This window comes from Ovis canadensis, chromosome 22 (assembly GCF_042477335.2).
Source record: "Ovis canadensis isolate MfBH-ARS-UI-01 breed Bighorn chromosome 22, ARS-UI_OviCan_v2, whole genome shotgun sequence".
In the NCBI taxonomy this organism is placed as follows: Eukaryota; Metazoa; Chordata; class Mammalia; order Artiodactyla; family Bovidae; genus Ovis; species Ovis canadensis.
The window spans coordinates 66,507,087-66,531,305 of record NC_091266.1 but is presented as its reverse complement, the minus strand read 5'-3'; the positions used below and the strand labels follow the sequence as shown (position 1 = coordinate 66,531,305).

Below are 24,219 nucleotides of genomic sequence, written 5' to 3'. Positions count from 1 at the left end.
GCCTGGGTCTCCACACAGCAGCCAGCGCCCAGCGCCCAGCGCCCCCGGACACCAGCTAGGGGACCACCCCACTGAACTCGGCTCTGACACTTAACCGCCGGGGCAGTGTGGCCCAGGGATCAGGCCTCCCTCAAGGCCTGCCCCGGCAGACGCCCGTCATGAGCATCGGGTCCCCAGGCCGCTGCGTGTCTGTCAGTGTGGCCCCCAGTCAGGGTCCTGGGGCCTCCCCAGGTTTGATATTTGCTGTGACGACCCCCAGACTTGGGGAAACTTCACTTAGCAGATACGCTGGCCTGCTATAAAGGATGTTGTAATGGATACAGACAAACAGCCCAATGAGGTCTGCAGGGCAGGTCTGGAGGGCCCCACACTCGGGAGTGTGTCTGTCCCCGAGGAGCTGGGGGCCACCAGGCCCCTCCCTCCTAGCAGGTGGATGTGCTCATCAGCCCAGAAGCTCTCCAAGCCTGTCCCGTAGCGGGATCACGTTGGTTCCAGGACAGGGCACGACTGGTCCTCTCGTGGGCCGTTGGTCCCTAACTTGACCACCAGCCCCTCTCCTCCCCAGGTATCAGGGGAAGGGCCGAGGGTCTCGCTGTCCTGCCATGTGGTTGGTCCCTCTGGCCGCTGGCCTGCCTCCTGAAGGTCTGCAGGGACGGCCAGGAGTCCCCTCGAGGGTGTGAACTCAGGTGGGGTGAGAGGGTTCCAGGTGCTCAGTGATGGACCAGGAGCAAGGCCAGACGCACGTGCCGCGTTTCTCCCAGCATCACACTGACCTTTCAGTCAGTTCCAAAGTGTTCCTTGTTAAGCTCTTCTTGAGAAGAATTTGTATAAAATTAGCTGCTATTTTTTCCTTAAATGTTTGGAAGAATTCCCTGGTGAAGACTTCCGGGCCTAGATCTACTTGGAAAGATATTAAATTATGGATCCACTTTATTTAATAGTTACAGAACCCTTTAGATTTTTAAATTTCTGTTTTTGTAGTGATTTTGGTGGGTTGTATTTTTCTAGGATGTTTCCAGTTAATATAAAATATAAGATTTACTGGATAATGTTGTTCTTAATGTCCTGTTATTGTCTTTCTAGTGTCTGTTGAATCTGTAAATATTTCTGTCTCTCTCCACCCCCTATCTTGAGCGGCCTCATCAGGAATTATCAGTTATTGGTCCCTCAAAAAGCCATGTGCTTTCCAGGCCAACCAAACACCACTGGGGTTGAATGTGACCGGGCTTGTACTTCATTGCCCTTAAGGCTCAGACGCAGACTTTGGGGACCTGATCGGAGCATTAGCCTTCAGTGGGCCCTCGACTCCACCCGACAGAGGAAAGTCAGAGGTGCCGAGCAGGCTCTCCACTGCCTCTTCGTCAGCCGATGCCCCAGGTCACACGGCCCTGACACGCTGGGTTCACGCATCTGAACACCCTCCTTGCGTGCCGTCCGGCACGCTGGGTTCACACATCTGAACACCCTCCTTCTTGCGCGCCGTGGCCCATTTTTTCCGAGGTGTTCACTCCTCAGTGCTTTAAGCGGATTTCTTAAATCGCTCATCCATGTTTTTAAATTTTCCACTGAAGAATAATTGCTTTAGCAAACCTAGTCCAACATTATAAAAAGTATTAGTGCATCCCTGCCTATACTTAATTTTAAAGCAGTTGGTGGCTACATAAAGAAACAAAACAAAGACTCTAATTTGAGTGAAAGCAGGTAGATTTTTCTCGTGAGGATCTTGTGCTTGTGCTGAAAAGTCTAGGAAATTGCGCATGACGAGGTGCAGCTGACGGCGGAGCAGAGGCGGCAGAGGGCACGTCCGTGACGCCCTCGGCACTCGGGAGTCCAGCACCCCGCGTGTGGCCCCACGAAGGACAGAGGTCCTGGGGAGGCCCTGTGAGCCGGGGCCTAGTGCTCCGCACCCTGTGTGTGACCCCGCGTGTTTGCTGTGTTCTGACGCAGACGTACAGTCTGTACTATCTGGACCGCTTGGTGGAGGCCCTGCAGAAGATGTCCCTTCACGAGCTGGCAGTCCCGGCCCTGCAGCTGGGGGCGCTCATCGCAGCCTCTGTGGTTGAAAGCAAGAGCCTCAAGGATCTCTACCACCTCCGGTGGGTGCCCCTGCTGTATTTCAGGGAAGCTGGGAGACGTATACATGGCTAAAGCGGAAATTTGCCCAAAGCAATATAGAGACAAATCAGATCTTAAAACATTAATTCTGTGGTTGACTATTTATATAAACAATAAAGTCTCTAAGATTTGTAAAGCCAAATACATCAAAATACTTAAACATAAAAATATTTTTAATTTTTAAATTTCTACCTGGTTTTTAAGAGAGTATCATTATTTCAAGGAAATACACGGTGAAGTAGGATAAGCAGAGTAAAGGAGTATTGCGTCCTCAACCTACTCTCAAACAGGTCAGGAAAAGAATTACATACATATAAAAATTTTATGTAATTACACACACATAATTTTATATATTTACACACACTCCTAAGCTATATATAAAATTTATATATAAAGTAATTTATATATATATTAGTATAATTTTTATATTATTGTATATGTAGATAGAGAACCTGGACAATGAAAGATGCTCAGTAACTCTTTGTAGAGTTTGTGTAACTTTTCTGGAAGCTTCAAATTATTTCAAAGTAAGAGTGTTTCACACAGAAGGCAGAGCACAGCTCGTTGGCTTGAGGTTGTGATGGGGTCAGAGCCCCGCCAGCTTTGTCTCCACCTCTGGAGGAGACCCCGAGACCCCGAGACTGTGAACGTGTTGAGAAATCTGATGGCGGCATCTCTTGTTTTCCCCTGGGAACTAGGCTTAGCTTTAAAGATTGTTGAAAACATCCTCAAATTACCTGTTCTTTTTCCGTTTGCCAATCTGTGTCGAGCCTCCTGAGCCCAGGGCAGCCTGACTCAGGCCTGACGCTCCTCTCATCCCCAGACTTGCCCTGGCTTGTTCCGAGTTGAGGTTGAGGGAGGCAGCCACGTACCACGAGGAGGTGGTGGGGCAGGCCTACATCTGTGACGTGGAGCAGGCCAGGTGAGACGCTGTGGCTGGTGCAGAGCCCCCTTCCCCACTGCGGCAGGGCCCCCTGCTCTGACACCCCCCAGTGTGTGCCCCCCACTGTGGTGTGGGCCCCCTACTCTGACACCCCATTGTGTGCCCCCCACTGTGGTGTGGGCCCCCTCCCCCCCTGTGGCAGGGCCCCCTGCTGTGGTGCCCCTCTCCTGGGCCCCCCATGTGGCACAGGCCCCCCTGCTGCAGCACTGGCCCCCCCGCCCTCTGCTTGGGCTCCATGCCGGCCCTGTTCTCAGCTGCATCTCCTCGGGCCCCGGGACCCATCTCCCACCACAGGATGTTGGGGGCATCCTGGGCCCAGGAGCAGGTCATTACTCACTGGCCCTCCTGCGTCCCATGTCCACGTACAGGGCTGTGGTAGATGAGGGGCGGGTGCAGGGGTCTGGGGGGGCGGAGCTGAGGGAGGTGGTGTCCCGGGCACACGGGGAAGGTAGGGCCCCCAGGAGGCAGGAGCTGGCGGGACTCCGCGGTTGGTGCCCAGCAGGGAAGGAGGGCCTGCCTTGTGGATGGGCTGGAGTTCTGGCTGGAGAAAGCCTGAGATTCGTGTTAAACATCCAGGTTGGGATGTCAGATTAGTAGCTGGTTCATGAGCCTACAGTGTGGGAGAGAGAACGGGCCACATGGGGAAAACTAGAAGTCATCTGTGCTGCTAGACGAGGGGAATTTGAAACAAACTGTGTAAACACGTGAGTGGACAGTTGCCTCTTGTGGCTTTCTATCTTGTATTTCTTCGATTACTACCGAAGCTGAACATTTTCCAGTGCTCTGGCCGTTTTATTTCTTCTTTGGCATAATGCTTATTTCACTTATATTAGCTGCAGAAAAGAAATTGCCTTGAAAAAGGAGAAAAATAAGGAGCCTTTATTAGAAGAAAGTCTGCCAACACTGACTGAGCCCCCCGCTTCGGCCCCACAGGCAGAGATGAAGCCCCTTGTAGCGCAGGATAAGGTAGCGTCACTCTGCTGCTTGGCCCCTGGCCCAGTGGGGGCGGCGACAGGCCCAGCGCCAGCCACTCTGCTTGGACCTATCCTAGTGGCCGAGGCCTCCTGATCCTTGTGCCGGCTCCTGGGAAATCCAGGGACTGGTGGGGCGTGTCCCTGTCCCTCCAGCCCTCAGGGAAGACGAGACCGCAGGGTCTGAGCTGTGGTTCAGAGAGGACAGGCTGGGGGTGGCTGGTGGGGGGTGGGAGCTCCCACACCAATGGGAAGGGAAGGGCGATCCCTCGCAGTGGGCTCAGAGCAGCTGGGAGGCCTGAGTGCCCCTGCCCCCGCCGCACGCAGTGGGCTTGTCCCGAGGGGCTTGCCTATGAAGGAAATGACCGCCCCACGTGTGCTCCAAGGTCACTTGTCACGGTGGCAGTGCCGTCCTTGGGGCTTGCTTTGTGGTGGGCGGTGCTGGGACCCCGGGATGTGCAGAGTCCCCTGCACCCGGCCCTGCTTGGTGGGAGCAGGGACGGGTGTCCCGAGAGGACAGCCTGGCCACGGGCCCCGGAGCAGGGACTGGGCTCGGGTGTGCGTGGCCAGTGGGCAGCAGCGCCAACGGCGCCCGCCCTGCACCAACGCGACCCCCATGGGCCTGCGCGTCTTACAGATCCTGAAGGTAAACGAAGAGACGGGCAAGGGCCTGGACGGAACATCCTTCCCGCTGCTGTGGACCCTCAAGGCTGAAGTCCTGCTGGAGATGGAGCTGTACCAGCCTGCGCGGCTGCTGCTGTCAGAGGCATATCTGGCCTTCCAGGTGAGGCCGCACCTGCCGGGCCCACTGCACCTGTGGGGCCCCCTCCCCCAGAAGCAGCCCCCCAGGCCCCTGCTCCGCTGGAGGCAGGGCTCTTCTGTGCTGGAGACTGTTCTGCAGCCTCCGTCTGACTGTGGTGGTCTGTCCACGCGTGCTGTCTGTTCCTCTGGCTTCATTACGGCCCGTTTTCTGTAACTGCGGCGGGGCTGTGCTGCGGCCTCTCTTCCTCCTGGGCTGCGGGGCTGCGCGTGTTTCTGAGCGGGCCCCTCACGGTGCGTGTGGACGATGGGGCCCTCGAGAGGCCGAGGGCTTCAGTTTGTTCTTAGAGGCAGATGGCGTCCCAAGGCCCCAGCCTGCTCCGGAGCTCTGTTCTGCTCCTGCGTGTGGGCCCTGCGGGTGTCTGGCCGCTTGGAGGTCTCCTGGAAGCCTGGGTTTCGCCAGGGCCTCTCGGAAAGGCTCACTGCAGTGCAGACACTCAGCCTCTCAGGTCCCTGCTGTCTGCTGGCTTTCGTGAGGCAGCTCGGCCGCTCGCCCAGGAGGGCCCTCCTGTGTCGGCTCCTGCCTCCTCTCCCCAGCCGGACTGAGACCCTCTCCCTGGGCTCCTTGCCCACGAGGACGGTGCCTTGGGAAGGCCCAGTGCGGAGCGGAGCCACCCCGTGCGTCCCTCCCTCTCTGAGGGAGCGGCTGGGCTGCAGCGTGGGTGGCTCCCGGGACCCACGACGGGCAGCTCCGTCTCCGTGCGGCGTTCAGGATTGTTCCCTGGGAGGTGAGGCAGGGCTGCAGAACTGCTCGAGTTGTCCCTTGCTTTGTAACAGAGCCCTCGGGAGAGAAGCACCTGTAGCTCTGTGTCTCAGGCCAGGGGGACCGCGTGGCCAGGGGAGGGACTGAGACAGCCGTGCGGCTGGTGGAGGGGATCAGCCAGGACGGGCGCGGGGGTACCTGGAGGGGGTGCAGGAGGTCGAGGAGGCGGGGCTGCGAGCCGGCTCCCACGGCCCCGGGCACAGCGACCCCGTCCCCCGGCCTGCGCCTGAGCATCCGGGACCTTCCCGGTCAGCCTCCCTCAGACCCACGAAAGAGTGCTCCAAGCACTGTCCGCACCTCCCCCTGGTGGCCCCCCAGCCCTCCTGCTGCCAGAGGGGCTGCTTAGACTCTGCAGAGCGGGCCTTAGCACGCACAGGCATTGAGCTCGGCGCTGGGGCCCCGTCCTGGAGGCTCATCCCCGGGCAGGCACCCGCACGGCGCCTTCGCTCGCCTCTGCCTCTCTCCGGCTCCATCTCTCTCCCACCTCCGTGTTCTGCCTCTCTGTCTCTATATGTGTCTCTGTCTCTATATGTGTTTCTGTCTCTATATGTGTCTCTCTCTGTCTCGTGTCTCTCTCTGTCTCGTCTCGTTTCACTGTCTCTCTCGCCCTCTCCCCCACTCCATCCCCCGTCCACGCGCCTCCTTTGCAGGAGCTGGGCGACCCTCTCGCACAGGCCAGATGCCTGCACTTGCTGGCACAGCTCGCCAACAAGGAGAAGAAGCACGGGCAGGCTCAGCGGATGGTGGAGCAGGCCCAGCGCCTGGGAGGCAGCGAGGAGTTCTGGTACCAGTCCACCCTGACCCTGGCGGACACGCTGCTGTCCGCAGAGGGCGAGAGGAGAGAGACCCTGGTGAGGGGCTGCTGCGTGCGGGGCGGGGCGCCTGCGGGTGGGGGGCTGGCAGGACCACGGTGACTCCGCCGGGCCTGCCCCAGGTCTGCAAGCTGTTCCAGAAACTCATAAACACCTTCAACGCGCTCAAGAAGGAGAGACCAAACCGAATGCCCATATTGGAATTCCTGACCACAGACCTGGAAGCCAGGTAGCTTTCTGTGAGGAAGAAGGTGAATCACCATGAAAGTTGTGGTATACTTCTTTCCACTATTAACTCTAAGTCATGTTTCGAGCCTGTGAAGTTCAGAGACTCTCAGGACAAGGCCCTGTGTCTGCAGCCGCCTCCCGTATCCCTTCCTTGGCAGCCAGCCTCTCTCTTAGGACCGGGCAGGCTGGTGGCTTGTTTGTCCCTGGTCTCTCAGCTCCTCAGAGGTGGCTCAACGTCCAGGAAGCCTCTAAGGCTGGGGAAGGTCCAGCCGCTCCTCTCCCCACAGTCGGTTGGGGCACCCCAGGTGGTCAGCTTCCTCCTGGGGTCTGTCGGTCTGCCCGCCGCTCTCCCCTCCAGTCTTCGGCCCGAGCGTCCGGTCCACGGACATAGCGTCGAGCTCTCTGCAGATGCCGAGGGGCGGGAGGCCGCAGGACAGCCTCCAGGCAGGAACGTGGGCACCCAGACGAGCAGCCCGCCCCTCGGCTGTCGTCCTGGCTGGCCACTGGTCTTCTGGAAAGCGGCCTCCCGTGGTCCCAGCTCCACCTGCCCGGGCCTCTCTCCAGGAGCGCACAGAGCCGGCCCGAGGCCTGCCTGTCAAGGCAGACTTGCCGCTCCCGCCTTCACAGAGCAGCTTCTGCTTCCCGACCAGAGCACCGCCACTTTCGCCTGACTGGGGTTTTCTTCACTCCCCTGCTCTCTGCTGAGTGCTTCCTGTGTTGGGAGAGGGTTCCTCACGGCTGTTCTGTCCCCATCTCTGGGGGGGCCCTGGTCCCCCCAGCAAATGCACCTGGACCCCCAGATGCAGGTTTGACATGTGAACAGGCTTCATTTCCACCTGGTTTTCTTTTCTTCCCCAGAGTTCTTTAAGAGAGGGATTTGAATTTTCAGAGGGATGTAGAGTGCCTGGGGTGGGGAGAGGTTAGTTTCTAACTTTACGGCATTGTCACCAAACGGCGTGGCTTCTGGTGCGGAGAGGAGTGTGCTGTCCTGAAGGTGCCCCTCCGGTTTCCCAGAGCAGAGCTGGTGGTGGGCGGCTGGCGGTCCTGCCCATCAGTCGCAGCGATGCCCCCGCCCCCACCCCCGCAGGTGTGTGAACCTCCAGATCAAAGCGGTCCAGGAGCAGCTGGACAGAGACCCCCTGCAGAACTTGTTTCTGACGCTGGAAATAGACGGCCGCTTGCTGGAGGTCGAGGAGAAGTTTGTCAGCATTGGCCGCAAGGAGAAGTGCATGGACATTCAGCTGGAGCGGGCCCGCCTGAAGAGGTGGGGGCTGCTGTGCTCCCTGCCCCGGGGAAGCGCGCAGATGCAGCCTCCCGCCCAGCCCGGGGCACGCGAGCGCCACTCCACATCTCGCTCAGGCGTGGACATGCACACCTTTTCACACTCAACCACACAGGTGTCACCTCAGAGGCCAGGAGCTGCCTGCCCCCAGCAGTGCCGTCACCTCCCCTGACCACTCCCATCATCTGCCCTCCCCCCCTCCCCCCCGCCTACCCAGGGCCACCCCACCGTGGGGTCCATGCAGGGGTTCAAAACACAGCAAGCAAACCAAAGGCCAGGCATTACAAGTAGCCTTTATGAGGGAAAAGGCACGCGCTGCCTGGGAGCCCCCAGCTAGCAGCTGTGGTCGCCGAAGCCGGTGGGGTCCTTGTAGGGCTTGGGGACACTCAGACACCGGCAGGGAAGTGAGGGGCCCGCCCGGCCCCCGGCACTGCAGCACGGCCGCGGCGCCTCCACACCAGCTTCAGACTGCGCGCGCGGTCCTCCAGGCCTCCATCTCTCTTCCAAATAGACCGAGATGATCTTTCCGGGTAAAACCCCTCATTGTCAGATTGGAGTGCTAATGGAATACACACTGTAATTACATGAAACTTGCATGCTGCACACTCTTAGTGCTGACAGCGTGTCGCTTTGACGGTTTTGTTCTAAATGCCGCTCTTCTTCTGATTAAGGTTGTGTGCCCTAAGTGAGAAATACGAAGAGCAGAGAACTGCATGCTACTTGGAAGCGTACGACCTGGCCCAGAGAGCCGTGGCTGGAGCGGTGGACCTGTTTCTCAGCGTCCAGAGCTTACTGTCCCTTCATGACGTAAGGACATTATGTGAATTTTACCTCAATTTTAAAAAATCCCAGAAAGCTATGGGAGAGATGACCAAATATTTGGAAAGTAAATAGCATACACCAGAATAACTGTAGGCCAGAGAAAAAATCAGAAGGGAAACTATTTTGAACTATAGCGTATGTGTGGTCAGGGCAGGGGCCACGTATCAAAATGTGTAAGAAATCTCTAATGCAACACTTAGGGGAGCTTTTGTAGCACCAAATACTTGTGTGAGAAGAGAAAAAAAAAACCTAAATCACATATCTCAACATGAAAGTAGAAAGAGCAAATCAAAATCAAAGTAAGTAGAAGAAGAGAAATTGAAGACCATAGTGGAAGCCAATGGAACAGAGAACTGAGAACTGGAAAAGCCAATAAGGCCAAATGCTGTTTCTTTAAGGAGGGAGATCAATAAATTGGTAAACTTCTGGTCAGACTGATTAGAAAGAGAGAAAGGATATAAATTACCAAGATCAGAAATAAGACATGTAACATCACCATAGACTCCACGTTGAAACGATAATAAGGGAATATCATGAAAGACTTTATGCCATATGCTTGACACGGGAGATGAAATGGAAAATTCCTTGGAAGACACAAACGACCACAGCTCAGTCAAAAAGAAATAGATAATGTGAGTAGCCCTCAATTTATCAAATAAATTGAATTTGTAGTTAAAAGTTTTTCCATGAAGAAAATGTTAGACCCATATGAATTTACTAGAGAATACCAGCAAGCATTGAAGGGCAAAAATCATGCCAGTTCTGTATAGATTGTTTGGGAAAATTGAAAAGGAGGGAAGACATGCTAGCTCTCCTGTCGGGCTGGTGTCAGTGTGATACCAAAGCAAGATAAAGATACTAAGAAAGACCCTATTGACAGTTCTTCATGATCATAGATAGAAAAATTCTACACAAAATTTGGGAAATTAAGTCCAACAATGTGTAAAAAGGATAATATACCAGGTTGATCCCAGGACTTGTGTAACATTCAAAAGTCAATCAATTTGGTTCACCAGATATTTTTAAAAATTAAACATTATTGGACTTCCCTGGTGGTATAGTAGATGAGAATCCACCCACCCATGCAGGGGATAGGGGGTTGATCCCTGGTCTAGGAAGATTCCACCTGCCGTGGAGCAACTAAGCCCGCGTGCCACGACCGCTGGCCCGAGTGCTGTGGTGCTTGCGTGCCTGGAGCCTCTGCAACAAGAGAAGCGACCACAACTGAGTGTAACCCCAGCTCGCCACAACTAGAGGAAGCCTGTGCGCAGCAGCAGAAGACCCAGAGCAACCAGAAGAAAACAAGGATAAGAAGAAAGCATTTAACAAGATCCAACATCCATTCCTGATTAAAAAAAAAAAAGCAAAACCTCTTAGCAAACGGTTAATAGATGTGGCCTTCCTCCGTCTGAATAAGGGCACCACGTGTTGGAAGACTGAGTGCTGTTTCCTTAAGATGAGGGATAAGACAGCGATGTGTCCTCCACCACTTCGATCCAGAATGCTATTAGAGTTCCAGCCAATTCAATCAGGCAAGACAAAGAAACGAAAGCATTCCGATTAGAAACGAACATGTGAAACTGTCTTTGTTCACAGATAATGTGGCTGTCTGTGTAGAAAACCCTGTGCAGTCTACAGAATAATACAGCTGCTGGTACTAAGGAGTGAGCTTAATAAGGCTGCACGATGCAAGACCGGTGCGCAAACAGCAATTGTATATCTCCAGACACTAATGATGGTCAACTGTACATTAAATATGACAGCATACAGATGGAATCTGGCCCAGAAAGCGAAAACTCATACCCTGAGAACCACAAAACATTGCTAGAAAAATTAAACGATACCTAAAGAAATGGAAAGGTATATTAAGTTCCTGGCTCAGGAGACTTGATGTTATTAAGATGTCACTTTCCCCCATAAATTATCTACAATCCTAATCAAGATTCTGCAGGGTTTTTTAAAATAGAAATTGACAAAGTGACTTTTAAATCTATGTGGAATTTAAAAGGCCTAACATAGCCAACACAACTTTGAAAAAGAATAAAGTTGGAGGCCTAACATTACCTGATTTTAAGACTTACTGTAAAGCTATGGGTGAATAATTTAACTCAAATGACCATAATATCTACAACTGTGGGCAAGAATCCCTTAGAAGAAATGGAGTAGCCCTCATGGTCAACAAAAGTGTCTGAAATGCAGTACTTGGATGCAGTCTCAAAGATGACAATGATCTCTGTTCGTTTCCAAGGCAAACCATTCAATATCACAGTAATCCAAGTCTATGCCCCGACCAGTAATGCTGAAGAAGCTGAAGTTGAACAGTTCTATGAATACCTACAAGACCTTCTAGAACTAACACCCAAAAAAGATGTCTTTTTCATTATAGGGGACTGGAATGCAAAAGTAGGAAGTCAAGAAATACCTGGAGTAACGGGCAAATTTGGCCTTGGAGCACAGAATGAAGCAGGGCAAAGGCTAATAATAGACTTTTGCCAAGAGAATGCACTGGTCATAGCAAACACCCTCTTCCAACAACACAAGAGAAGACTCTACACATGGACATCACCAGATGGTCAACACCGAAATCAGATTGATTATATTCTTTGCAGCCAAAGATGGAGAAGCTCTATACAGTCAGCAAAAACAAGACCGGGAGCTGACTGTGGCTCAGATCATGAGCTCCTTATTGCCAAATTCAGAGTTAACTTGAAGAAAGTAGGGAAAACCGCTAGACCATTCAGGTATGACCTGAATCAAACCCCTTACAATTATACAGTGCAAGTAACAAATAGACTCAGGGGATTAGACTTGACAGACAGAGCGCCTGAAGAGCTATGGATGGAGGAGGTTCATGACATTGCACAGGAGGCAGGGATCAAGACCATGCGCAAGAAAAAGAAATGCAAAAAGCAAAATGGCTGTCTGAGGAGGCCTTACAAATAGTTGTGAAAAAAAAGAGAAGCGAAAGGCAAAGAAGAAAAGGAAAGATATACCCATCTGAATGCAGAGTTCCAAAGAATAGTAAGGAGAGATTAGAAAGCCTTCCTCAGTGATCAATGCAAAGAAATAGAGAAAAACAGTAGAATGGGAAAGACTAGAGATCTTTTCAAGAAAATTAGAGATACCAAGGGAGCATTTCATGCCAAGATGGGCACAATAAAGGACAGAAATGGTATGGACCTAACAGAAGCAGAAGATATTAAGAAGAGGTGGCAAGAATACACAGAAAAACTATACAAAAGAGATCTTCATGACCCAGATAATCATGATGGTGTGATCACTCACCTAGAGCCAGACGTGTTGAAATGCGAAGTCAAGTGGGCCTTAGAAAGCATCACTACGAACAAAGCTAGTGGAGGTGATGGAATTCCAACTGAGCTATTTCAAATCCTAAAAGATGATGCTGTGAAAGGGCTGCACTCAATAGGCCAGCAAATTTGGAAAACTCAGCAGTGGCCACAGGACTGGAAAAGGTCAGTTTTCATTCCAATCCCAAAGAAAGGCAATGCCAAAGGATGCTCAAACTACTGCACAATTGCCCTCGTCTCACATGCTAGTAAAGTAATGCTCAAAATTCTCCAAGCCAGCCTTCAACAGTATGTGAACCGTGAACTTCCAGATGTTCAAGCTGGATTTAGAAAAGGCAGAGGAACCAGAGACCAAATTGCCAACATCCACTGGATCATTAAAAAAGCAAGAGAGTTCCAGAAAAACATTTACCTCTGCTCTATCGACTCCGCCAAAGCCTTTGACTGTGTGGATCACAACAAACTGTGGAAAATTCTGAAAGAGGTGGGAAGACCAGACCACCTGACCTGCCTCTTGAAAAATCTGTATGCAGGTCAGGAAGCAACAGTTAGAACTGGACATGGAACAACAGACTGGTTCCAAATAGGGAAAGGAGTAACGTCAAGGCTGTATATTGTCACCCTGCTTATTTAACTTCTATGCAGAGTACATCATGAGAAACGCTGGGCTGGAAGAAGCACAAGCTGGAATCAAGACTGTCAGGAGAAATATCAATAACCTCACACATGCAGCTGACACCACCCTATGGCACAAAGCAAAGAAGAACTAAAGAGTCTCTTGATGAAAGTGAGAGAGGAGAGTGAAAAATTTGGCCTAAAACTCAACATTCAGAAAACTAAGATCATAGCATCACTTCATGGCAAATAGATGGGGAAACAGTGGAACAGTGACATACTTTATTTTTTTGGTCTCCAAAATCACTGCAGATGTTGACTGCAGCCATGAAATTAAAAGACACTTGTTCCTTGGAAGAAAAGTTTTGACCAACCTAGACAGCATATTAAAAAGCAGAGACATTACTTTGCCAACAAAGGTCCGTCTAGTCAAAGCTGTGGTTTTTCCAGTAGTCATGTATGGATGTGAGAGTTGGAGTATAAAGAAAGCTGAGCACCAAAGAATTGATGCTTTTGAACTGTGGTGCTGGAGAAGACTCTTGAGAGTCCCTTGGACTGCAAGGAGATCCAACCAGTCCATCCTAAAGGAAACCAACTCTGAATATTCATCGGAAGGACTGATGCTGAAGCTGTAACTCCACTACTTTGGCCACCTGATATGAAGAACTGACTCATTGGAAAAGACCCTGATGCTGGGAAAGATTGAAGGCAGGAGAAGGGGATGACAGAGGATGAGATGGTTGGATGGCATCAACCGACTCAATGGACATGAATTTGAGTAAACTCCAGGAGTTGGTGATGGACAGGGAAGCCTGGCATGCTGCAGTCCATGGGGTCACAAAGAGTCAGACATGACTGAGCGACTGAACAGAACTGTAAAGCTATGGGAATCAAGATAGTGTGGTTTTAACGTAAAATTACACATCAGGGGAACTTAACAGAGAATCTAAAAACACCCACATGCATACAGAAAGAAAACTGGCTTTCTGCAAAGGTGCAAAGCGAGTTCAGTGAAAAAGGGCTCACCGTTAAAACAAAGCTGCTGGAGCAACTGGGCGTTCATCCCCCAGAATTACCCTTCCATTCATCCCTCACACCACGTGTAAAAACCCGCTCAAGACTGGTCACAGGGCTCCATGTAAGAGCTGAAACCGTGACACTTTCAGAAGAAGACATAGGAAAATGCCTCTGCAGCCTTAAAGTGTAGCAAATGAGACTGAAATCTTTCTTACCCATGAGACCAAAATCATCCATCAAAAAAAAATTTATAAATTGGATTCAGCTCTTCAAAAGATACCATTAAGAAAACGCAAAGACAAGTTGCCAACTGGGAGAAGATATTTACAAATCATTTATCTGACAAAGGTCTTGTATCTAGAATATATTAATGTAAAGAACTTTCAAAATAGACATCAGTTCAGTCGCTCAGTCATGTCCGAATCTTTGTGACCCCGTGAACTGCAGCACACCAGGCCTCCCTGTCCATCACCATCTCCCGGAGTTCACTCAAACTCATGTCCATTGAGTCGGTGATGCCATCCAGCCATCTCATCCTCTGTCGTCCCCTTCTCCTCCTGCCCCCAATCCCTCCCAGCATCAGAGTCTTTTCCAGTGAGTCAACTCTTCACATGAGGTGGCCAAAGTACTGGAGTTTCAGCTTTAGCATCATTCCTTCCAAAGAAATCCCAGGGCTGATCTCCTTTAGAATGGACTGGTTGGATCTCCTTGCAGTCCAAGGCACTCTCAAGAGTCTTCTCCAACGCTACAGTTCAAAAGCATCAATTCTTCGGCACTCAACTTTCTTCACAGTCCAACTCTCACATCCATACATGTCCACTGGAAAAACCATAGCCTTGACTGGATGGACCTTTGTTGGCAAAGCAATGTCTCTGCTTTTCAATATGCTATCTAGGTTGGTCATAATTTTTCTTCCAAGGAGTAAGCATCTTTGAATTTCATGGCTGCAGTCACCATCTGCAGTGATTTTGGAGCCCAGAAAAATAAAGTATGTCACTGTTTCCACTGTTTCCCCATCTATTTCCCATGAAGTGATGGGACCAGATGTCATGATCTTAGTTTTCTGAATATTGAGTGTTAAGCCAACTTTTTCACTCTTCTCTTTCACTTTCATCAAGAGGCTTTTTAGTTCCTCTTCACTTTCTGCCATAAGGGTGGTGTCATCTGCATATCTGAGGTTATTTATATTTCTGCCCACAGTCTTGATTCCAGCTTGTGTTTCTTCCAGCCCAGTGTTTCTCATGATGTACTCTGCATAAAAAGTTAAATAAGCAACCCAATAATAACTGGCCAAACATCTGAATAGACCTTTCTTCAAAGAAAGTAGGTGGAGGGTAAATAATCACAAGAGAAGACGGCAAGTTTATTAGTGAGTCAGGGAAAAACCACCACACAATTGTTAACACGGCTACAACTTGAAGGACCAACTACATCAAGTGTTATCAGGACGTGAGAGACTGGGACAGCCCCCCTAGGCTGCCGGTGGGGACCGCATGAGCGACCACGTCGGGAACGGTTTGGCGGTTTCGTGAAGAGTGAAGGCATGCCTCCGTGTGGCCCAGCCACCCCGCTCCCGGGCGTGTGTCCCACACAGACGTGTGTGCGGACGCTCACTTCAGCGCTGTTTGCCACAGCCCCAAACTGGGGGTGTGGGAGCAAGCGGGCAGACGGCCTCGGCAGGGTGCAGCGCCTCCGTGTGAAGGGACTCACGGACACGCGCCCCGCGCTGCAGTCCGTGGGGTCGCAGAGAGTCTGACATGGCTGAGCGACGGAACAACTCCCAGGATGGACACAGCCTGCAGAGAGCACGTGCTCTGCGGTTCCATTACGTAAAAGCTGAGGAAGAGCAACTGGCTGACGAGCCGGAAGAGAGGCTCGCCTGGGAAGCAGAAGCGGAGGGAGAGGCGGGCGGGGCCTGGCGGCGGGCGGGGCGTAGCGGGGTGGGTGGGGCCTGGCTAGCGGGCGGGGCGTAGCGAGGAGGGCTCGCCTAGGAGGGAGAAAAAAGGGAGAGGGAGAAAAAGGAGAGAGGCGGGCGGGGCCCCCTGGCGGCGGGCGGGGCCTGGCGGCGGGCGGGGCCTGGCGGCGGGCGGGGCCTGGCGGCGGGCGGGGCCTGGCGGGCGGGCGGGGCCTGGCGGGCGGGCGGGGCCTGGCGGGCGGGCGGGGCCTGGCGGGCGGGCGGGGCCTGGCGGGCGGGCGGGGCCTGGCGGGCGGGCGGGGCCTGGCGGGCGGGCTGGCCTGGAAGTGGCTCCCACCTTGATGGTCGCACCGCTCAGTTACAGAATGTCAGCAGCCCTTTGATGCGGAGACTCCGGCACCTCAGGCTTAGCCTCGTGGAGGGCTGCCTGGACACGCTGCAGCTCATCTGGGAGGACGCCCGGAAGCGGCGGCTGGAGCAGAGCTCCACGGACAAGCTGCTGTCCGACTTCCTGCAGAGCCCCAGTGACTACACCGCTGTCGGCCTGGTAACGTCCCGGACACGCGCTGGGGCCCCCCCCACCGTGTGCCTGACCAGCCATTGGGAACCCAGAAGGTCGGGGTTCACAAACGTCCCCCGAGATCTCTGAGCAGAGGTATTCTCTGCTCTAGTAGCTCCCAGCAGCCCCAAAAGCCCCATCTGACTGGCTAATGAGGTCGGGTCTTCCTGGGGGAGGGGCCCCTTCCCAAGGGGGGGGTGCTCTGACGGCTGTGTCACCACAGGAAGGCGTCCATAAAGGTGAGCTGCCATCTGTGAAAAAGATGAGCTACGTCTGCAGAACGATTCTGAGGAAAATGTGCTCTGTTCTTAGACTTTCAGATTTCGTCAAGTGTGGACCCAATTAATTTGACGTAACTAAACGAACCAAACGAGTCCTAAATGGAACTCAGTACATGTCCTTGTCAGTTCAGTTCAGTTCAGTAGCTCAGTCATGTTCAGCTCTTTGCGACCCTATGGACTGCAGCACACCAGGCCTCCCTGTCCATCACCCACTCCCATCCTTGTCAACCTGCCCCAAACTGAGGCTCCTCAGCAGACTCTAGAACCTCCCAGCACCTGAGCTTTGGGGACCCTCGCCACACTGCAGGGCTGCTGGAGGGCGGGGCCTGGGTGGGCAGCAGCCGTGGCCCTTGTTGACCGAGGCGGTCTGTGTCCCTGAAGAAGTGGTTCAGCCTGCAGCACAGTCTGGCGCACGAGGTGCTGGCGCAGCTGGGGAGCCTGCAGTCGCTGAGCGCGGACTGCGAGGAGCCACACCCGCATCTCCTGGGCCTGGCCGGGAAGACGCTGCACCTGCTGGCCGAGAACTGGGACCTCCTGCTCCCCGCCTGCTACTGGGAGGAGAGCCTCTGGGTGCGTTCTGGCTGGCTCCCAGCCTGACCACTTAGGCCTAAAAACAAAAATATATTTAGAGCTCAAGGGATCTTAGTAAGAACTGGGGTAGAAAACAGGCCTTGAATTGTCTGGGGTCAAGAAGTGTGGTGTGGGCTGTGGAGGGAGGAAAGGCAGGCCAAATGCCTGACCCCCAGAGGAAGAATGGGAGGGGGAGAAGGGGCAAGCAGGACAGGCCGTCCTCAGCGGGGCAGCCCACTCCCGCCCCAAATGGGGGTGTCCCCAGGCAGTGGCTCCTGGCGCCTCCTCCACCCCAGCAGCTCTGTGCCTGAGGACCGGGCCCCTGCCCTACCCAGGGATCGGTCCTGCCCACTCTCGCTGCTATCCCCCACTCCCCGCCCCCACCCACCCGCACAGTCCAGGGAAGCCCTCCTCCTGACAGCCGCGCCAGTGCACCCAGGACCGCCCTCTTCTCTCTAGTACCTACCCCTGCCAGGTGGCCCTGCAGGCCTGGTGCCCCTGAGGAAGCCTCTTCCCCTCAGAAGGGATTCTGGTGATAGCCGCCACCACGGGAGCTCCTGGTCATTGTCCTAAACGCCTCCGTAGATGTTAGAAGGCACCTGCCCAGGTGCAGCCAGGCCGGCCCCGGGGACCTGGCTGGGTGTTACAGCCCTGGGGTCAGCTCAGTGGCAGCTGTCTGGGTCTCCAGGCCCTAAGACGTGACTCACATTTGGGTGAATTGGTGGCATTTTGGCCCTGCATTCAACCAGTATTCACTGAGCACCTGAAAAGGTGGCTCTGAGTCAGGTAGATATGGACCAGACATGTGGCCCCTCTTTGAGCAGGCGTCCGTCAAGGAAGCTGCACTCGCCGCACGTCCACTCGGAGGGGCCACCCGCCTCTGTCCTATCCCCGCAGACCCAGGGCTCCCCCAACCTGAGTCTCCTGGGCCCGCTGTCCCCCAAGCAGGTCCCCCTGGCCTCTCGAGGACCCCTTCAGGGTGCCTTGTTCTGCAGAGGAGACAAGAGGAGCCTTGTGATACCTTGGCCCCTGGGCCCCTGGGGCAGATGGGCACCCGGGTCCCCCAGGCCTGGTGCTCGAGGGAGGGGATTTGCAGGGCCTGAAGGGGCGCAGTGCAGAAGGCCACCCCATGGGCATGCCAAGGCTCCTCCCTGCGGCACCTGCTAGGTGCCAGCTTCTCTGCCAGGCCCCCACTGGTCACCTAAATCAGCAAAGGATGGGCTGCAGCTAGCCTGCTGCACCCCTCACCCAGGGGTCCTGCAGAGACGCGCATCCACACTACCCCAGGCACTGACTGGAGGGGTGTCCTCCGCAGGGGGCCGCTGAGCTGAGCAGCCTCAGGGGTCTGGAGATCAACCAGGAGGACCTGGAACATGAAGGGCCCTACAGTGAACTGCCATCCTTCAGGGGCGCCCCCGAGGAGCAGAGGAAGGGCTGGGATCAGAGGGTATGCCGGCCCCCGCCCAGCCCCAGGCTGCCCAGCCCCAGGCCACCCGGCCCACGGAGCCCACCTGAGTCTGAGCTCCCCCTGCAGAGGAGGGTGGTGCTGGCCCAGCAGTACCTGGCCCAGGCGTCCGAGGTGCTGCTGCAGTGCCTACATGGGGCCCTGGGCAGCAATCTCCTGGACGTCGCCGCGGCCGCCAGCCTGGAGATGGTGGAGTGCGCAGGCATCCTGGAGCCGGCGACCGCCTGCCAGTTCCTCGCGCTGTCTCAGGTGTGCTCTGCTCCGGGCCCGTTCTGCAAGGCCCCCTTGGCCACTGGGGTGAGGGAGGCCCCCCAAGGCCCTGGTGCTCCCTCTGCCGGAGGCCCCACCCACCATGCTGCGACTGGGCTCCGCTGTAAGGACGGTGCTCATTGGAGGAGGCACCCCGGGTACCTGGAGGAGGGGGTCCGTCCCCCCACTGCAGTTCCTGTGGGCACACGAGCAGCAGAAGCCCCCAAGCTTGTGTTCCTGGGGCTCGGGAGAGCAGAGCGCTCTCCTCCCTGCATCCTGAGCCGGCAGGCCCGCAGGCTCAGCAGTGAAGGCCGCCTTGCCCGGCCCCTCGGCTGTGCCAGGCACCTGGAGGAGCGCCTAGGTGCCCACCTGCCACGGACAGTGCCTGGGCCCCCCTGGCAACCTCCGCGATCTGTTTCAGAGCTGCTCGGCCTCCGAGAGGATGCGTGATGTCCTGGTCGCAGCCACGGCCAACACCAGCAGCTCACAGCTGGCTGCGCTGCTGCAGCTCCAAGACAGGCTAAGGCACCAGGAGAGGACGTCCACCAACCTGTGTGCCAGCGTGGAGCAGAGACTGGCCACCATATCCAAGGTAAACGAGCCGAGGCGGCCCTTGAGCCTGCCCCGCCCCCAGCTCGGCAGATGCCCTCGGACCAGGCCCTGCTCCCTGCTTGCTGTGCGGTTCTGGGAGAGCCGCTCCCCTCTCTGAGCTGCAGCTTCTCATGGGCCCAGCAGGGAGAGCAGCCCACCGTTAGCCCTGGCGAGACTCCGCAAACTCACGGTACAGACACCCAAGCCTGCGGTGGTCTCGAAGAAGAGAGGGGAGGACGGGGCTCTAGGGGTCCATTTCAGTTCATTCTGTGTTTCAGGAAATGTTTTATATTCAGCCGAGTCTTAGAATTCAATTTTGGAAGAAATTTGCAGGGCGTGGTAGCTAATAGAACCTCCGCGTTTATTTGGACTAGCAAATGTGAATTGGAGACTTAAAGAAATTAAACTTGATGAAACTGAATACAGAAAACAGGCCAGAACACTCTGGTCAAGCCCACCCTCCTCCCCCGCGGGGCTGCCACGGCCACTGGTGCAGGCAGGCCTCGCCCCCCTCCATCCAGGCTGCCTTCCTCCTCCTCTGACCAGTAAGGACGGGGTGACTCTCTGTGTGGGCCCGTCCTGTGTGTGCCGGGGGTGTTAGCGGTAGCCCTGGCCTCCAGCGCCTTCCCACATGACACCCCAGAAATGGCTCCAGGCCAAGAGCCCTGCCGTGACCCAGGGACAGGAATCCCCCTCTTGCAGGGCAGGGCCAGCCTGGAGGAGGTGAGAGGCAGTCTGTAAACCCTGGGAAGACTCATCAGTTGAAAGCCCGGCAGTCTTCCGCTGAGACATGGTGCTAGAGGGGACACCCCAGCAGCCAGGTCCCCAGCCCGTGAGCGCCAGTGACAAAGCTTCAAATGTGTGAACAGAACCGACTCAGATAGGAGCCAGATTCTCGGCTCCGTGGGGAGGCTGGACCCATCCTCGCAGTTGCTGGTAGAAAGGGAAGATGAACAGAAGTGTGTGGGAAGGTCCCTGAGTGCACGAGGCTTGCACGGACTTGGCCTGACATTCACGGAAGGAGGAGCCGAAGGAGCAGGCGCACCTGCCCTCAGGTGTGTGCGGACCGTCACCGGCAGGACGCCTCAGCAGACGCCAGCGCGCCGAAATCACGGAGTTTGTTTTCAAACCACAAGGAAATTAAAACATAAATCAATAACTGAAAGATACATGCAAAAAACCACGCAGTTGCCTTGGAATTAAACGGTACGTCTGTCATCATCAGTTGGTCAAAGAAGAAATGACAGTGGAATTTACAAAATATTTTAAATTGACTTAAAGAATGAAAATGCTATATATGAAAGCCTAGGAGACTTGTCTACAACAGGGTTTAGGGGAAAATATACATCCTTGAGTACAAAAAGAAAGCCCTGAAAAACAGTGATTTCAAGAAGTTGGAGTAAAAACATCTAAGAAAAAAGGAAAACAAATGAGAGAGAGAACAACAGAAACCATAAAATTAAATCATGCCTATGGCAGAGGAAATCCATAATAGCAAGAATGGGTTCCGAGGGGAAGACTACTAACAGTAAAACTGATAAACACTTAGGAAGCCCTGACAAAGGAAAGAGGGAAGACAGAAATTTCAAGATAGGTAATAGGACATCACGAGATCCTTCAGACATCAAGAAACTAATAAGCGGTCGTGAAGAGTCGGGCACGACTGAAAACTGAACTGAACTGACCTGAACTCTAATAAATTTAACAATTTGAATGAAATGGACAAAAGTCTCAAAAAATATAACCTACCAAAGCTGACAACAGAAAACCTGAATAACTTAATCTCTCTTCAAGAAGTAAAGCCTTAACACCGTTACAAAGAGAGTCCCAGACCCAACAGGCTTCACCAACAAATTCCCCCAAACGCTGAAGGAAGAAATGATCCTTCAGGGACCAGGAGCAAGAGGAACACTCCCTGACGCTCTTCAGAAGCCCCAACGAGGACCTCACATGCGGGAAACCTGTTATCACCGTGGACACAAAGTGTCAGCAAGAAGACCCAGCGACTGTGGAAGGGATCACGCAGGAGGGTCAGAGACTGTGCAGGAAGACCCAGCAACTGTGACAGGGATCACGCAGGAGGGTCAGAGACTGTGCAGGAGACCCAGCAACCCTGGAAGGGATAACGCAGGAGGGTCAGAGACTGTGCAGGAAGACCCAGCGACTGTGAGAGGGATCACGCAGGAGGGTCAGACGCTGTGCAGGAAGACCCAGACTGTGACAGGGATAACGCAGGGGGGTCACACGCTGTGCAAGACCCAGCGACTGTGACAGGGATCACGCAGCAGGGTCAGATGCTGTGCACCATGCAATCTAGTATTTTAACTCAGTACAGTCCACCGTATCAACAGGAGAGAAAGGAGAAAATTGTAAGGCCATCTTGATAGATGCAGAAAAACTGTTCATCAAAATTCAACACCAGCCCGTGATTTCAAAAAATCAAGATAGGAGATAATATTAATTTATTTTTAATTGAAGGGTGATTGGCTTACGGCGTTGTGCTGGTTTCTACCAAGCAGCAGCATGAATCAGCCTTGGGTTTACCCACGACCTGGCCCATCTCCCCGCCCACCTCCCCTCCCCCCGCCCACCCCTCCAGGTTGTTAGCCAGCCGGGGTTTGAGTTCCCTAAGTCACACAGCAGTTTCCATTGGCTCTCTGGCTTACATATGGTAATGTATGTTTCCATGTTACTAAGAAGATAATTTCCTTAATTTGATAAAAAAAATCTTTAAAACTCTATAGCAAAGATCATACTATACGTTAATTTTCAGAAAAATTCTGAAAACTTTTTTCCTAGAGTTGAAATGACCCAAGAAAGCTGTCACACTTCTATTCAATAGAGCAGTCAAGACCAGAGAAAGGGACGAAGGGCAGAAGCATTGAAAAGGGAGAAGTGACAGAGATTGTTCAGCCAGCCTGATTGTGGGCCTTAAAAGTCAGCATCTCTGAGACGCAACAGGCAGACAGTGGGAGGCCACGTCTGACGGCTGTTCCAATGATTGCGCCTCTACACGCCAGTTACAAGCAGCGACAGTGTCTGAATAACACCGTTTTCAGTGACATCAAAACCAATCACACACCTAAGGAAAATCTAACAAAAGACATATGACCTCTACCCCCTAAACCACAAACCTCTTTAAGGAAAACTCAAAAAGAACTGACCTAGCAGAGAGGCAGCCACATCCGGGGGAGGAAGACTCCGTGTGAATACGTCTGTAAGGAAGCGCCAGCTTCCGAAACAAGACAGCAGGACCTGCTTGAAGCCACAGAAGAGACGACAGAGAAAGGCCAGGAACAGGCCCCCCACACACGCCTGACGCACGTCGAGGGCGACACTCGGGCTGGGCGGGGACGGTGCAGCCCCGCTCAGGTAACGGCTCCCCCTGAGATGACACAACGGAGCTGGCAGAGGACGCTTTTGGAGACGAGCCTCCTCATCACCAGGAAGGAGGTACAAAGTCACTGCACGCTGCACGGACGTGAAGAACCTCCGCTCATCAGAACCACAGCCCCGGAGTCGAAGGCAAACCTCAGAGGAGGCCTGGCACTCCCCCGGGGTGACCGGAGCTGGAGTCCTGTGTGGAGAAAGGAGGGGGCCTGCTCTCAGGCAGAAAAAGACTGACCCTCCAGTAGAGGAAGTTCACAAGGCTGGGCTGTCACGGAAGCTACCCAAACGGCCAGTGAACTTTCAAAACGATGCCCAGGCTCACTGGTCCTCAGAGAAATGCAGAACTTAAAACCTCACCCAAGTACTATTGGATGTCCACCAGAGGGGCGGAAAGCACCCAGGGCTGAAGAGGAGGGGGCCTCGGGGCGGGGGCGGGGCGGGGGGTAGGGTCCGTCCACACGGTGCCCCTTGGAAAGTGAGTTCAACCCAGCAAGTCTCCCTGCGGGCTGTGGTCCCCAAGAACAGACGTCACAGCAGTATTTGTGCCCGCTGGCCACAGACGGATGAGAGGCTGTGCCTCCCCCGTGGGACACTGCAGGCAAGAAGGGGCAGCAGCTGCCACGGGTGCCAGCCTGGAGGGACCCGGGACGCTGGCCGTGGCCGCTGGGGCCGAGGAGTTCTGGCCCCTGCGACCCATCCCCCAGGCTGGGGAGCGCGGTCTCCCCCTGCTTCCATCCGTCTGCTCCGCGGGAACAGGCGTTCCCCGCGCCCTCCGCAGTGGACCTGAGTGGGCGCACTGGTCAGCCGCTGCAAACCTGAAGCTCATTTCATCAGAAAGTGGGGAGAGGGTGTGAGCGGCTCCTCTCCGGGGGTGGTCTGCGGGCTGCCTGTGGCTCCCGCTGCAGACCCGCAGGAAAGGGGCGCGGGGCGGGCGGGCTGAACCGCACCGCCTACGGGCTGGGAGAGGCGGCCTCCGGGCCTGTGTCTGCCGGGGGTCGGGGGAGGCGCCGCGGGGAGCGGAGGGGCGGAGCCGCCGGGCCCGCCGCGGCGCTGGGTCCCTGCCTTCCCGGCGGTGCCCGCGGCGAGGTCCGCGTGCCTCTGCTGTCCCCTGGCGGCGGCCGCCGGCCCGGACTGACCCCGAGTGTCACCCGCAGGCTTGGCAAAACCTCTGGGTCACGGAACAGCACTTTAACCTCTTGAATGATGTTCCTCCCACGGCGCGCATCGTCTTTCTGCACCACTCCAGGGACAGGTGAGGCCTTCTCCCCTGTTCCCCAGCTGCTCCCCAGGACCCCGCCTCCTGCTCCGGCGGTCGCTGTGGACTCAGCTCGGGCCGGGGTGGGCTGCCCGTTGGGATGGGGTGGGTGGACCGCCCCTCTGCCAGGGTGACCAGGCTGACGGGTATGACGGCGGGGGGCCGGGCACAGTGCTGCCAGCACACAGCCCTGGTCTAAAGGGCACGGTTGAAGTGCAGCAGAACCCCTGGTGTGCCAGCCTCGGCTGC

The 24,219-nt window shown here is 54.7% G+C and overlaps 1 protein-coding gene across 11 annotated transcripts in view; it reads left to right on the top strand.

Moving 5' to 3' along the window:
• Positions 1-24,219, top strand: part of CFAP46 (cilia and flagella associated protein 46) — a 96,070-nt gene that overhangs the window by 57,246 nt on the left and 14,605 nt on the right. For 9 of the 11 annotated variants that reach the window (XR_011252212.1, XR_011252214.1, XR_011252215.1 and 6 more), the window contains 14 exons: positions 1,948-2,096; positions 2,939-3,037; positions 3,892-4,024; positions 4,667-4,813; positions 6,262-6,462; positions 6,546-6,652; positions 7,739-7,915; positions 8,605-8,740; positions 15,969-16,157; positions 16,832-17,020; positions 18,336-18,467; positions 18,555-18,734; positions 19,156-19,326; positions 23,870-23,967. Coding sequence is in view for 7 of the 11 variants with exons in the window: in XM_069568007.1 (XP_069424108.1) it covers positions 1,948-2,096; positions 2,939-3,037; positions 3,892-4,024; positions 4,667-4,813; positions 6,262-6,462; positions 6,546-6,652; positions 7,739-7,915; positions 8,605-8,740; positions 15,969-16,157; positions 16,832-17,020; positions 18,336-18,467; positions 18,555-18,734; positions 19,156-19,326; positions 23,870-23,967 (2,108 nt within the window). In the remaining 4 variants the exon portion in view is untranslated. The remainder of the gene's footprint in view (positions 1-1,947; positions 2,097-2,938; positions 3,038-3,891; positions 4,025-4,666; positions 4,814-6,261; positions 6,463-6,545; positions 6,653-7,738; positions 7,916-8,604; positions 8,741-15,968; positions 16,158-16,831; positions 17,021-18,335; positions 18,468-18,554; positions 18,735-19,155; positions 19,327-23,869; positions 23,968-24,219) is intronic. The other 2 variants (XM_069568008.1, XM_069568009.1) reach the window with 2 other exon arrangements.